Here is a 13,590-nt window from a genome sequence, read left to right as displayed (position 1 = left end):
ATCTTGCAGTGTTGAATATATAGAATGCTTACAGTGACAGTCCAAAATTTATTCCAGAGATGACATGAAGTAGAATATAATTTCAGACTAATAAAAAACCTGAAAAAAAAAAATTAAACAAAAACAATTATATTCATATTTGATATATATATATATATATATACACACACACACGCACACTAGTAATTTCCTCACTAAGCAGTTGCAATGAAGTGAGGAAGTAAAGCAGACTCAATGGTGGATTCATCCCACTCCAATCCATCCCACCACTCCTTGGAACCATAGATTGTTGGCAAATTGGAGGCATTATTGTGTGCTTTGATTGGTAGCTTTTTCAGCCTTGGACAATCAATCACAGCCAATCTCTCCAAGCAAGGAAAAGACAATGCCCATTGACTAATACTCCTTAGTTTTGGGAGATCTCTGATTGATAATGTTCTAAGGCTTGGAAATCCCTCTTCCACTCTTTCATTCCCACTTACCACTTCTTCAATTTCCTTGCAATAAAACAGATAAATCACCTCTAGTCTTGGAAGATTCAGCACCCATGAAACATTCTTCAGGTTGTGGCAATACCATATGTTGACATAACGAAGATTTCGGAGACTGTCCCGGGTCACAGGATTCCTCCAAACTGTGGTTAAGTTGGGAAGTTCATGCAAAGCTAGTACCTCCAAGCTACTTGGCATGTTCTTTTCAGATATCCCAACATCAATTTCAAGGTACTCCAAATCACAACAATTATAGATGCTAAGCCTTCTCAGTACCCTGGAAGTGGGTGATGGGATAGTTAAGTGAAATAAGCCCTCACATCCTTTAATGTACAGAAACCGAATTCGTTGTAGTAAACTGTTTAAACCGGAAAGTTTTTTCAATGTAGCTGATCCTGTCACACTGATGCCTAGACTGTTGAGTTGTGTCAAGCATTCCAAGTCATTAAATCCAATCACTTGATCGCATTCGTCGGAGCTGCAATTATGTTCTTCCCATTGGCTGTAACTGTAGTATAAGTTCAAGGATCGCAGTTGTCGGAGTCCTGATATAGCCTTGTGTGGAATGTCTTGCAGTGAATAAGTGCGTTGCAGATCCAAGTGCTTCAGATTTCCCAGATTTCCTAGCTCCTTTGGTAATGTGGACAGCTTGGTACCAGACAGATCAAGATGTTGGAGCTCAACTAGACAGCCGATACTTTCGGGGATTTCTCTGAGACTGGTGAGTGACAAATCCAGGACTTTCAGGGAAGACATAAACTGGAAAAACCCACTTGATATTTTGTTCAAGCCATTGTTCCATTGGAGTAACAAGGTTGATAGATTGGGGCATTTAGGTTTGTGTGACAACATTGTGATTCCATTATCCAACAAAGAAATTCTTTGGTACTCATGCCATTCTTCAACTCTAGGTGCTTCAACAAGCCCCGAACTCGCCTGCACTAGAAACTTCTTCCCAGACTCGTATTTAGATGCGATCCAAAGAGCAAAACTTCGAACAACATCATGCATTTTCACTTGGGTTTTCTCTTCACCTCTTTCCAATAAGCAGGCAACTTCCAGATCTCCAATGACAGCATATCCTTCATTATGGACATCTCTTCCATCAGAGCTGTCTAGGAATCCTTCCCCTATCCAATACTCCACAAGCTGCTCTTTTTCTATTGAGAAGTCCTCAGGAAATAGAGAACAGTACAAAAAGCAGGTTTTCCTTGTGTCATCCTTTAATCTATCAAAGCTGAAATATAAGAGAGAAAACACATCATCTTCCATACCTCGAATTTCCGAGGGAGATTTGCTGAGAACTTCTTTTGCATTCCTCCATTCTGGTTCTGACTTTTTGTTAGCCATGGCCCTTCCAATGGTGATCAAAGCAAGCGGTAAGCCGCCACATCTCTTGACAATTTTCCGAGCATGAGGCTCAATGGACTTCCATTCTTTAAGTTCTCTTGCTCTAACATTGCTGCAAAAAAGACGCCAGGAATATTCTTCTCCCAAGAACTCCACTTTTAACTTCCTATCCGCAGCCATGTCGGTGCAGACATCCTCGGACCTTGTGCTGAATATCAATTTGGACTTGTTTTGCTTGTCTGGAAAGGGAATTCCAACCTCCTCAAATTTGACTTCTTCCCAAACATCATCCAGTAATAGCAAAAACTTCTTCCCTTTCAATACCCTTTGTATCTTAGAAGCTCTTCTTTGTGTTGCTTCATTGACTTCTGAAGTCAACCCCAGCCTTTCCTCAATTGCCTGCTGGATTTTGTCAGCTGCAAAGTCCCTGGAAACAGTCACCCATATCACCACATCAAAATGATGTGTTTTGGTCAGAAATCCATTGTTTATAATCTTCAAAAGTGTGGTCTTTCCAACACCACCCATCCCATAAATTCCAATTATTCCAATACCATCTTCTTCAAGATGCTTGTAAACTTGTTCCAACATTACATCAAGCCCAACTGCCGGCCTGCTAGGGATCTCCTCAACAGATTTAGAAGTCAACCCGTTATTCACCACAATGTTCACATGATCTAAGCCTTTGTTTTTCAGTCCTCTTATTTCCTCAAGCATCTTATGAACTCTCTTGCTCTTTTTGTACACCGAAGGACAGTTTAATGTGGAGCATCCAGTGCGTTGTCGTCGTTCGGAATCTTCGGTTAACATCAAACTTGCTTTATCTTCTGCAGATTCTTCTCTTTGCAGCCACCCTTTTACTTGGCTCGTGATGGTTGCTCCCTCCACCTCAGCTTTCTCAACTTGTCTCTTCACATCATCCCTCATCGCTTTCAGCTCATCCAGTTCACCTGCGAGAGTCTTGATCTGCTCGTCGACATTCAATGCAGGGCTTATCTCCTTGGCAATGGAGTCGTACATGCAACAAACTAGGCTGGAAATGAAATTCACAAGAGTCCCAGCATCCATATTGGATATAGAAAAAAAAAAGAAATGAATAAATTTGCTTTTGAACAATAAAGGAAGAACAGGGAATAACAATGAGAGAGTCTCAGAAGTCCCAATTATTGGTTCAGTTGTTCAGACTTTTAAGATGGCCGCCATTTTTGAAAAGGTCACAGCTTGACTTCATATAGTACGCTGTTCAGAGTCAAGGATACCAAACTCCTCGTTTTTTCACTAATTACTAGTTGTTGGTGTTGGGATTTGTTTCTCAATTTGTGTATTGATTGTAATTGAATTTGATTGGCATTATTTTGGGAATATTTTGCTGGGATGATTGCGTTTGAAAATGTCTATGCAGCTGGCAAGTTTCTTTTGGCAGATTTCAAAAAATTTAGAAACTTGTTTTAGTTTCTATTTTTCTAAGTCAACCATTGATTCAAAGATGAAAAATTGATTTGATTGATTCTTGATTGAGATTTCATAGCTGGATGATCTTCCTATGTTGCCTAAGAACGTTTCCATGTTCGTTTATCAGTTTTGAGAAGATTTCAGAATTAAAGAAGATTGATTCGTCTGGTTTTGAAAAAGTTGGCCGTAACAGCTATGTTGCAGTGTTGTTGCAACAAGATCTGCAACAGATGTGGTTCAGCGAATTAATTGAAGATGTGTCAAGCTATTCACAGCTTGCTTATTTATTGAAAGTGTTCCTTAAGTCTTTGTACGTCTCTTGATGAGTTTTTATTAGGTTGTGAGACAGGGGTGAGCACTTGTATTGAGAGAGATGATTTGAGTATTTTTCGGGAGAAAAACTTAGTTGGAGAGATTCCAATGTTAAAAAGTCAAGGGGATCTCGCTGTTCAAGTCCATTGGGAAATTGCAAGGTCATAGGCGTCTTCTTAGAGAGGGAGTCTCGGGTAGATTAAATCCGATTGAATTGTAAAAGAGTTCTTAGTGGATTGTTCATCATCTGGGCGTGGTCCCGCGGAGTAGGGTGTTACCGAACCGCGATACCATTTCTCTCGTGTTCTTTTATTTTATGTTTCTGCATTATTCATATTGTCTTATAAATTGTTAAAAGACTAAAACCGGTATTTACAGTTAGAATTTGGATAAATCGTATTTTGATTCTTCTCCGTTTTCTTCTTGTTCTGTTAAGCCGGCAGCCATTAGGTCAATAGACTCTCTTCCTACTTGGTTACACGACTTTATGATCATTGACTTGTTTTAGGAAATTATTGTTTATTCGTGACGCATTTTAGTTATTTCAAAGACTAGTGGCCCGTTTAATTTACTGACTTAAATCTATGATTTTGACTCTATTTTCTTACAACAAAATTGAATCAAAACAGTTCTCGCCAATAAATTTTCTAATAAAATTTGGATTGAGAATCAAAATTAACCGCGTGTACCAAACAGGCCATATAAATGGTGGCCAAAAAAAAAAATTATAGAAAGAAAAAAAAAAGTTTCTTGTTTTGGGGGCACAAAAACGTTTTGCAGCTTAGGCATAAAAAGTCCGGGAAAGGATATGACTGTTAAATGTTGTTCATGTTATTAGAAAATAATATTGTTTAGACAACAAAATATAGGACGTGTATGATGAAAACAGAGAAAAAGAGGTAGATAGGTGAAGATCTATTTTTTCTGAGGCTCAGAAAAACAAAAGTAAATAGTAAAATTATCGTTAAGACAACAAAATGTAGGACGTGTATGTATATAATATCTACACAAATACCTAGTAACTATCCAAAATGACGAGCGGGCTACTACTGTAGTCTAAAATGTGAACAGGTTATATGGTGAGATAAGTTCTTATCATGGTTGCTCCTGTGGGGTCAGAAAGAAGATGACTGATGAGGCTCATTCTCAAAGTATTGGGTGCTATAACAAACATACAAAATGCAAACACTACGAGATCGGCGGAGGAGAGACTTGAGCCGAGAAAGCCTTGCCACATCCTGCAAAAGGAAACAAATCCATCAGTTACTTGAAAAGCAAGCAATCTTTTAAACTTACTTTGAGAAACAGGTTTTCCTGTTAAAAATAAAAACATTGGGTAAAATAGTTCAACACGCAGTTTATTTTTGAGAAAAAAAACCCGTTTATAGGAAGTGTATCCAAGGTTTATACTTGCATAAATGTAAGAGAGAAGATTGATCATACCAATTAGGTAATCTGAAGAAAGTGTGGAAGAATGTCCTGATGCCCTCAATATCCAGTTGCAAAATGAGTGCTAATCCAAAAAGGAAGAAGGCCCTCTGGCGTTTCCTTTCTTGTGGCCAAAGAGTATTCCAAGCTGTAAATAAATAAATTAGAAAGGACCTATAAGTAAAATTTCAATGCAGGAGCTGCTGATGCAAACAAGTATATACATAACGCAACAATCAAAAGTGTAAGACTTAAATACCTTGCATGGAGATATTCCCATTGTCTCTTTGCTGGCTAAGAATGCCCTCAGAGTGGCCCTGCTTCAAAATATTTGCTATAACAGAAGCATATTTTGGAGCTTCTGACAAAGATCTCACAACTGAATAGCCTGTTTGTGAAAGCAAAAATATTGAGGACCCCTTTCCAGATAGCAGGTTTAAAAGGGGAACAAATTGGTAAATCCAGATTTTCTTACCCGTGGCGGGGTGTACCATGCTGGCAGCCGCACCAAATGCAAGGTTTTTTTGCTCTGTATTGGGTAAGGATCCACCTACTGGAATATAAGACCATTCCTGCACATAACAACAAGAAACTTAAAAGATGTACAGCTATATGTGCACGCAATAACCAAAAAGATGTAAATTCTTGAATTATAATCTTCAAGAAACTTAAAAGAAAACATATCTAAACGAGAGAGAGATTTTGTTCAAATAAAGAAATAAACGATAAGAATTGTAGCTTGGACAAGAAAATAAGGCACCTCTTCATAAGCTTTTACAATTTGGATCCCCATTGTTTTCAACCTTGACAAGAGCTTTTTCTTTAATAAATCAAAAGGCATGGCATCTTTGGAAGCCAAACAAGTTTCCTGAAAATGCATATTTCCAAATATTTTCAATTAGTTCTAATGGGTAACATAACATGAAAAAATTTAATGTGCAGTGAACAAACCTCAAAGAAGACTCTTGTTGGAGACATGGGCATGGCGTAAAGAAATGTTGGGTACTCTGCTTCTAGGCATGGAACTTTTTCCTTCATGTAGTCCCTATAATCCATGAAAACCATAAGGCCGGGGTCATATGGATTATTTTCCACCTGAAATTTGTTAGGCCAGAAAACGGATAGAGTTACTGAATATTACAATCTTGCAGCTCCAAAGAGCAATCCAAGCTTATAACTTCGCCACAAAGAAGACAGCGTCATAGTAATAATGGGAGGAAGCTAGAGTAAACTATCAGGGAAGAAAAGGCAACGTTTTACCATTACATTCAACTTTGATAAAAAACACAAATTAAGTTTGTAACATTTTAAACGCCAAAAAGATGAACCAACATATTCATTAACATTTAACAGTATTCTTCTAACCAGCCACTGAATCAACACAGCACAAGTACGAACTAGTGAAGTCAAATCATGTAACACGCACGTAATCGAATATCCAAGACAATTATTCAGAAAAATATAAGACGGGGATTTGCATGTGTGACAACATTCACATGCCAAGAAGAAGAGAAGTGAAGCTATCAATCACAAATCTCACATAATACAATGAAGTATTTGAAGTTCGGATAGATTTTTAACACAATATAAACAATTTAGATATTTTCCGTGTTTGGAATTGTTCTTGTTTATGTTTTTCACGTTTTTCGAGAAAGAAAAAATGAAAATGATTCCAAAACGGCATTTGGCACAATTAAAGACAAAAAACGGAAATGAAAACAATTTTTTAGTTTAGTGTCAAATGGGAGAGAAATGAAAAATGACTTTTTAGTCGTTTTTCATTTCTTTCCCATTTTACACTAAATGAAAAACGACTTTTAGTCGTTTTTCATTTTTTTGTTTTCGTTTTTCCTCCCTCGAGCACAGAGAGAGAGAGAGAGAGAGAGAGAGAGAGACATTAATGGGTTTTTTTATACTGAAAACAATCTCTTGATAAAACTACCAAACGCATTTTCAAAAATGATTTCTGTCTGAGATTGAAAACGTTTTCATTTCTATTTTCATACAAAAAACAAAGTCATTTTAGAACGAGTTCCAAACGCGCCCATGTATCTAAAGCCATATAATCCACATTCCTACCTCAACCTCCACACCATAAGCTGTTTGGACTGACACCTTTGGACCACCCACCTCATACTGCAGTAGTTTCCCTGAAGCAGCTCCTGATGCAACAGTAGCAAGCCTATAATACCATGTTAGAATTGGAAAGAAGCTATATCATAGCTATATATTTAAGTCTTCATGTATGTTACAGCCAATAACTTAAAACAAAATGGGTCAGAAGAGGAAGAAGAAGAATAGTGAAAGGAAAGAATTACCTGCAGGGAACAACAATATCTTGTTCACAGACTACAAGACTATGACCTTTGGCACCTTCGTCAATGCTTTCCACTCTCAAATTAAGATACGAAACACCTGACTCGACACACCTAGGAAAAATTAATACAGATTATGCGTCTACAACACCATGTACCCAACAATACATTTTTCCACTGAAGAACTGATATCAGTACAATTGACATAGAAACTACGACATTGTCTTACCTTCTCAAGAGCTCCTCATGAAGCATATGCCGGCTAACTCGTCCATAAGCACGGCCAATCAGGATTGGATCATCGTTGTCGAGATATACAATGGTGTCCTGCCAAACATGCTCAATGCACCCAGATAGCCCGAGATCTGAAAATAGTACATAACTCTAAATTAGGTGAGAAGATAACTAGAGTATGCTTATAGTTATTGATGATCAAGTTTCCCACGTCATGCAACTTGCAAGGCTTTCCAAATAGCATAGCGTTCACTTCCACAAGAAAAGCTTATTAGAATATAAAACCAAACTTTTAAGAGAATACGTAATTGAAACTTATATTATACTCAAATGTCAAGCAAAATCTTAAATTCAAAGTTCGAAGGCAGGCATTGCTATAATAATAATAATAATAATAATAATAATGGCTATAATAATATTATACATAATGGCATTATTTATAAACACACAACACTACGTCATCAAATTTCCATATTTAACGAGAAACCATAATGGAAAGTAACCATTAAAAGCTCGTGTGTGTGTGTATATAGACAAAGTCTTTAAACCGGCACCTACTATTTACCGGATTGAAACGGCAGTTGTATAATTCAACATAAATCGTGTATATTTACATGTAAAGATGTACAATTAAGTATAAGTTTTGTATATTTACACGTTGTACAAGTCAGCATATGCCTTATACAATTTAGCATATGGAAGTTGTACAATTGTAAAAATATATAAGTTGTACGATAAGTTGTAGAATTCATCATATGTCTTATATATTTACATACAGTAATTGTACAATTCAATATAAATCTTGTATAATGTCTTCCGCCGGATCAGTCATACAAATAGCGCCCGCCGGACGGAAGACGTATATATATATATTATGTGTTTCTTTTCTATTACCTTTGAATTCATCCTCCCAAACACCATAATTGTTCGTAAAAGGAAGATCAGGTCCAATAAGTCCAACATTCAATCCTAACTTAGCAGACTCTGCAGCCAGAGCAAGACCCGCCGGACCGCATCCTATCACCACCAAATCCAGTATTTGATCTCCAACTGAAATTGGCGGCAGCTACAAACAGAGGGGGAAAAAACAAAAAATTCAGTTAAAAAAAAAAGAAGAATTAAAAGCAAAATAACAATTCGAATCTAGAACAAAATCATAAATTCTAATCTCGAGACTGAAAATTCAAACAAGTACGGCCGTTTCCACAATTCAAAAATATCATCAACTTTAGAATTCTCCAATATACCTAGAGAGAGAGAGAGAGAGCTAGAACCTTGTCAGAAAGCCTAGACTGCTTCTCCATAGCCTTGTTCTGTTGCATTTGTACGAAAACCAGCTCAGAGCCACCGCCTTTGATGTAATCCTCCTCGTCGGCGAAACCTTCCTTGACAGCCACGCAACTCTCGCCCCCGGCATTTGCCGCCGTCACATGCAGCGGAGAACGCCGGCTGAAATCCAGCCGGTAAAACCGAGCTCGCCGTTTCCTCACCACGCCTCCTCTTCCCCACCCCCAACCTGGACAAAACGACAGCGTCACCGACCCAAAGCTCCGAGCTCCGGCCCCAAAACACTCCATCACCAACATTTCCTCTTTCCTCTTAGCTAACGCCTTATCCTCAGTCCATCACAGATAAAATGGAAAAGAGTGTATATATATATATATATGTATGTATGTATAGATATATATATATAGTTTTTTTTTTTTTTTTGGTGTTTTATGTGAGAGGAAAAGAAGAAAAAACAATGGCGGTCTGGTCTGGTGGTTGGGAGGTTTGTGGATAGGCTGCTGCTGCAGTAGTCCGTAAATGATAGGGGGGAAGGCGGGGAGTTATATGGTGTGGATTTTAATTTGCTGATTTGTCGAACAGTCATCCATAAGCGACCGCGTGGAGGAATTCCATTGGTTTGGGACTTGGGAAAAGCAACCCTTATCGAAAAAAGCCTATTGTTTTCGCTCGTAGTTTCGGTGGGGCCCTTTGCATGCCAGCTTCGCGGGTCCACCAGCTTCCAGTGAAAGCTGCGATCTCTTGTCCAAAAGAAAACGAGGGATCATTTTTCGGAAAGAGGAAAGCGATATAAATGAAGGAAAATATTTCAGCAAAATGAAGGGAAATATCCGATAAATTTAGCACTTTATTATTTTTTATTAAATGGATATTCTTGTGTTCCGGAAATTTCATTAGAGTGTCTTGTTGTTTTAAAAAAAATAATATATTGTTCAATACTCCTATCACATGTTATTTAGAATTATAATTTATAATTAAGAATATTTTAGTAAACCTAAATAATCACAGTACAAATTAGTTGTTCAAAAACAATTTTTAATATGCTTCTCAAATTATATTGTTGAGTAATGAATTTTTAGAATCTGTTAGGGTCCAAGGGATTTCTAGGTGTCAAAACTCCCTAGCTCACTAGAGTATAATCTAATAATTAAAAACAAAAAAAAAACACCACTTCCAATAAAAAGCTAATAAAAATTCTTAATTTATTAAAATACAACATTCTCCACAATTTCCTTTGATTACTATTTAATTAATGTCATAGACAAGTATCTTTTGGGAACTTTCTATAAGAAGATAGTTTTTGGGGACCTCATGCACAAGAAAACCTTTAAATATCGAGTTTTGATGGTATTTAATAGAAAATAAAGAAATTGTGATGTGTGTCATTTTTAATCACCTCTTTTCATAAATGATGGAACTTTTTTTATTTTATGAAAATGACCGTTTTGTTTATATGAGTTCATCAATGATTGACCAATGGACTACAGTTAATCAGTGATTGATCTACGGTCAATCATGATTGATCGATTCATTATTAATTTATCAATAGTTTATCATTAATAAGCATGTAACTTGTTGATTGAAATTGATTAATTATTAATTAATTTTAGTTAATTATTAATTAGTTTTAATTAATTATAAAGAATAATTACATTAATCAGTGATAAATTTGAGTCAATCAGTGATTGATTGTCGAGTTAATCAGTGATTAACCACTAAATTAATGAAAACAGTTATTTTTGCAAATTTACAAAATTTCAGCTATTTATGAAAAAACTTTTGAATGCCATTTGGGTTAAAATCCCTATAAAATATCATGCCGGGACTAACAACGTTAATTAAATAGTCTAAGGCCCTGTTCATTTCGCTGATTCGAGTTTAGAATTTGAGTTTTGCTACAGTAAAAAGCTCTCACAAACAATCACATCTAACTTTTTTGCTATAAAAAGCTCTCACATAAAATCACATCTCAACTCGAATCAGCGAACTAAACGGGCCTTAAAAATTTGTAAGTTCCTTACTCTTACTTATTTATTATTTACTCATTTGATCGGTTGGTATAATAGTTTTAAACCAGCAGAAAAAAAAAAGAAAAAGAAAAAATAGTTTTAGTGACAATGTGAACCCCTAACTGCGTCAAAAGAGGTATATGTGACATTGAATCATATCTCTTTCTATTGTTGGTGGCTCGGGAAGACCCTAATGAGAAGTTTAGGTTGCGTTCTTTTCAATAATTCTAAATTCAAGATTGGAGTTAAAAAAGTGAGTTTAATTGGAATTGTGTTTGAAATTTGAATTGTGTGTTCACTTGGACAATTTGTGAGATGTGAACTTGAGTTTTGTGTTCACTTTGACAAAAATATAACTCCAAAATTTTGCAAGTATTGACATGGATTTTTTGACTACACATTAATACACCTACACTCATAAATAACAAAAACGTCCATAAGTTCATTAATACACCTACACTCAAAAATGTTAACATCAAACTAGCACTCCAGAATGTGTTCACAAACATGTCACTTAAGCCTCCTTAAAAGGGAAACAAATCCGATATGAGTAGGGTGCTTACGTGAATCACCAGAACCGGACAATTAACAAAGGGAATTTTGTCAATGTTCTGCACCACATACACAAAAACAATCATCAATACACCTTCCGTAAAATATTTCCATTTGCAGTGTTGTCATTTCATCTTCCTTTCGCGTACATTTTCTTTTTTTCCCGTAATTTCTCAATTTATTCCTCAGTGGCTTTTACTCTCCTTAACAAATCAACTTGATTAATCCTTGTTAGAGCAGGATCGATCTAAATGATATGTCCACATTCTGAATTAATGCATTTAAAAAAAAAATGGAGGCCCAAACATTTTAGTCAAACCAATTTGGAAGGAGCTACTGATATGGTAAGAAAGGAAGAACGCGTTTTTATCAAAAACCAGATAAAAAAACCAAAAACTATTATTATGCATAATATCACTTCCACGCAACGGAAACCAGAAGATTCAAACTCTTTCAATCCCAAAATTAGGGGCCAAGACATATTCGTAAGCATCATCAAAAATCAAATGGCAAGCAACAGTTGGAGAGTCATTACCGTGTTTGATCCTGTGGAGGACAGAGGCTGCTCTGCTTCGATTCAGCCCAAAAGCGACCCCGACGGATTTGCTGCAAAAGTTCACCGACGGCAACGACAACGAAAGCACCTGTATCGGAGACAACGGCCACGCGGTGGGAAACGACGCCTCACACTACATCGACGGAATAATTCAGCCAGTCGAGTCAGCCTCACTCTATTCGGCGCAATTGTCACCGTTTTGAAAACTCACGAAGACGGGCAAGAAAGCGAAATGGATCTGGGTATGTTCTTTGGCTCAGAATCACGAATTCATGTGTGGTAATGACGGATTTATGGGTGAAAGAGGAAGGGAAAAGCTAGGCCCCCTCGATTTGCAGAAGCCCAGCGAGCGGACTGTGATGGAGCACCTTTCTCAGGGAATCCGACTGAGAAATCAGGCTGGAGGAGACGGTGGGAGAAGAGAAAGCTTCCCCTTTCTCGTGAGCCGGGCAGGAACCAGATGTGAAAGGAAAGAGAGGACACAACGGTAAGAAACACTGTGCTGAAACGTGATTCTGCAGAGGACACTGTAGCATACAGACTCGAGTAAATGGAATTCAAGGGGGTAGTTGATGTTTCAAAACTCGGATTAATACTCGAGTTTGCGATGTAATGTGAGTTACTGAACGCCACATTACACCCAAAAACGACTCTGAGCTGGGCCAACTCAAGTTGAATAGCCTAAACGAACGCCCCTTTATTCTTATTGAGAAAAACGCATCTCCGCCGTACCAACTTTGAAAAAATAAAACACAAAAAATTTTAAATTATACATATTATTGTTATATTTTTTAAATGTAAATATTACATTAAATTAATATCGTGTTGTACTTTTTAATATAATAGGTCTAAAAAAATTTGATTCTGTCAGAAGACCAAAGCAAATGATCGTCTATATCCACACAAAGAAATTGTTGCATTACTTCCAAATTTCTATAAGAAATCAATTATCAAAAAATTAAAGTCTCGTTCATTTTACCATTCGAGTTTTTAGTTTTAAGTTTTTATAATAAAAAATTCTTAAAAAATATCATATTTAACTTTTTTTAATTAAAAATTCTCAAAAAATATATCACATTTTAACTCAAATTAAAAATTTAAATCTGTAAATGAACGAGACATGAAAATGTTTCGTAAGAAATGACATCCACAGAAAATAAAAGTATTAAGATTCGTGATTAGGATTGGATTAGGACTATCTATCCAAAAAAAAATCTCTTAAAAAGTCTTACGTACATGTCTTATCAAAATAAATACTCTACACTAATGATCTACTCTATCTCTGCTTAATTTTTGTATATTAATTAATGTGATGTATAAATTATTATTTTTTTATTAATAAATATAATAATTTTTATTAATTAATATGACAGTATTTCACGTACTACAACAACTAATATAAGCTTAAAATTTTCAAGAGTACTAATATTATTAATTTTCAAGAGTACTACTCTATCTCCACGCGTTCTTGTCATCATGTGGGTCCCACATTGCGGCTCTGATTACTCAAACGCATTTTAGGAGGTCAGAGACGGGAAGAATACGGCGTCGTTTAAAAGGCGAGTTCCCGATTACGAAAGAGTCAGAGTCGAAATTTAAAATAA

General features: G+C 36.4%; 2 protein-coding genes across 2 annotated transcripts; both read right to left on the bottom strand.

The window, feature by feature from the left end:
* LOC21409939 (disease resistance protein RPS2) lies at positions 1 to 2,929 on the bottom strand. The gene has a single exon (XM_010091783.2). The coding sequence runs from the start codon at positions 2,907 to 2,909 to the stop codon at positions 195 to 197; it is 2,715 nt and encodes a 904-aa protein (XP_010090085.1). The 5' UTR covers positions 2,910 to 2,929; the 3' UTR covers positions 1 to 194.
* Positions 2,930 to 4,539: 1,610 nt separating this feature from the next.
* Positions 4,540 to 9,354, bottom strand: LOC21409938 (lycopene epsilon cyclase, chloroplastic). Its single transcript, XM_024161371.1, has 11 exons — positions 8,857 to 9,354; positions 8,477 to 8,648; positions 7,578 to 7,713; positions 7,352 to 7,462; positions 7,113 to 7,215; positions 5,985 to 6,128; positions 5,794 to 5,901; positions 5,509 to 5,605; positions 5,293 to 5,421; positions 5,049 to 5,181; positions 4,540 to 4,843 (listed from the first exon to the last, which is right to left on the bottom strand). The coding sequence occupies exons 1-11, from the start codon at positions 9,166 to 9,168 to the stop codon at positions 4,678 to 4,680; spliced, it is 1,611 nt and encodes a 536-aa protein (XP_024017139.1). The 5' UTR covers positions 9,169 to 9,354; the 3' UTR covers positions 4,540 to 4,677.
* Positions 9,355 to 13,590: the final 4,236 nt, after the last annotated feature.

This window comes from Morus notabilis, unplaced genomic scaffold (assembly GCF_000414095.1).
Source record: "Morus notabilis unplaced genomic scaffold, ASM41409v2 Scaffold329, whole genome shotgun sequence".
Taxonomy (NCBI): domain Eukaryota; kingdom Viridiplantae; phylum Streptophyta; class Magnoliopsida; order Rosales; family Moraceae; genus Morus; species Morus notabilis.
This window is presented reverse-complemented; position numbering and strand designations above follow the sequence as displayed.

Bases quoted from the DNA above. Each gene is read 5' to 3' on its own strand.
- LOC21409939 (XM_010091783.2), bottom strand. From the start codon at position 2,909: ATGGATGCTGGGACTCTTGTGAATTTCATTTCCAGCCTAGTTTGTTGC.
- LOC21409938 (XM_024161371.1), bottom strand. From the start codon at position 9,168: ATGTTGGTGATGGAGTGTTTTGGGGCCGGAGCTCGGAGCTTTGGGTCG. The intron at 5,422-5,508 runs GTAAGAAAATCT...TTTCACAAACAG, and splicing joins CATGGTACACCCCGCCACGG to GCTATTCAGTTGTGAGATCT. The intron at 5,182-5,292 runs GTATTTAAGTCT...ATTTATTTACAG, and splicing joins TGGGAATATCTCCATGCAAG to CTTGGAATACTCTTTGGCCA.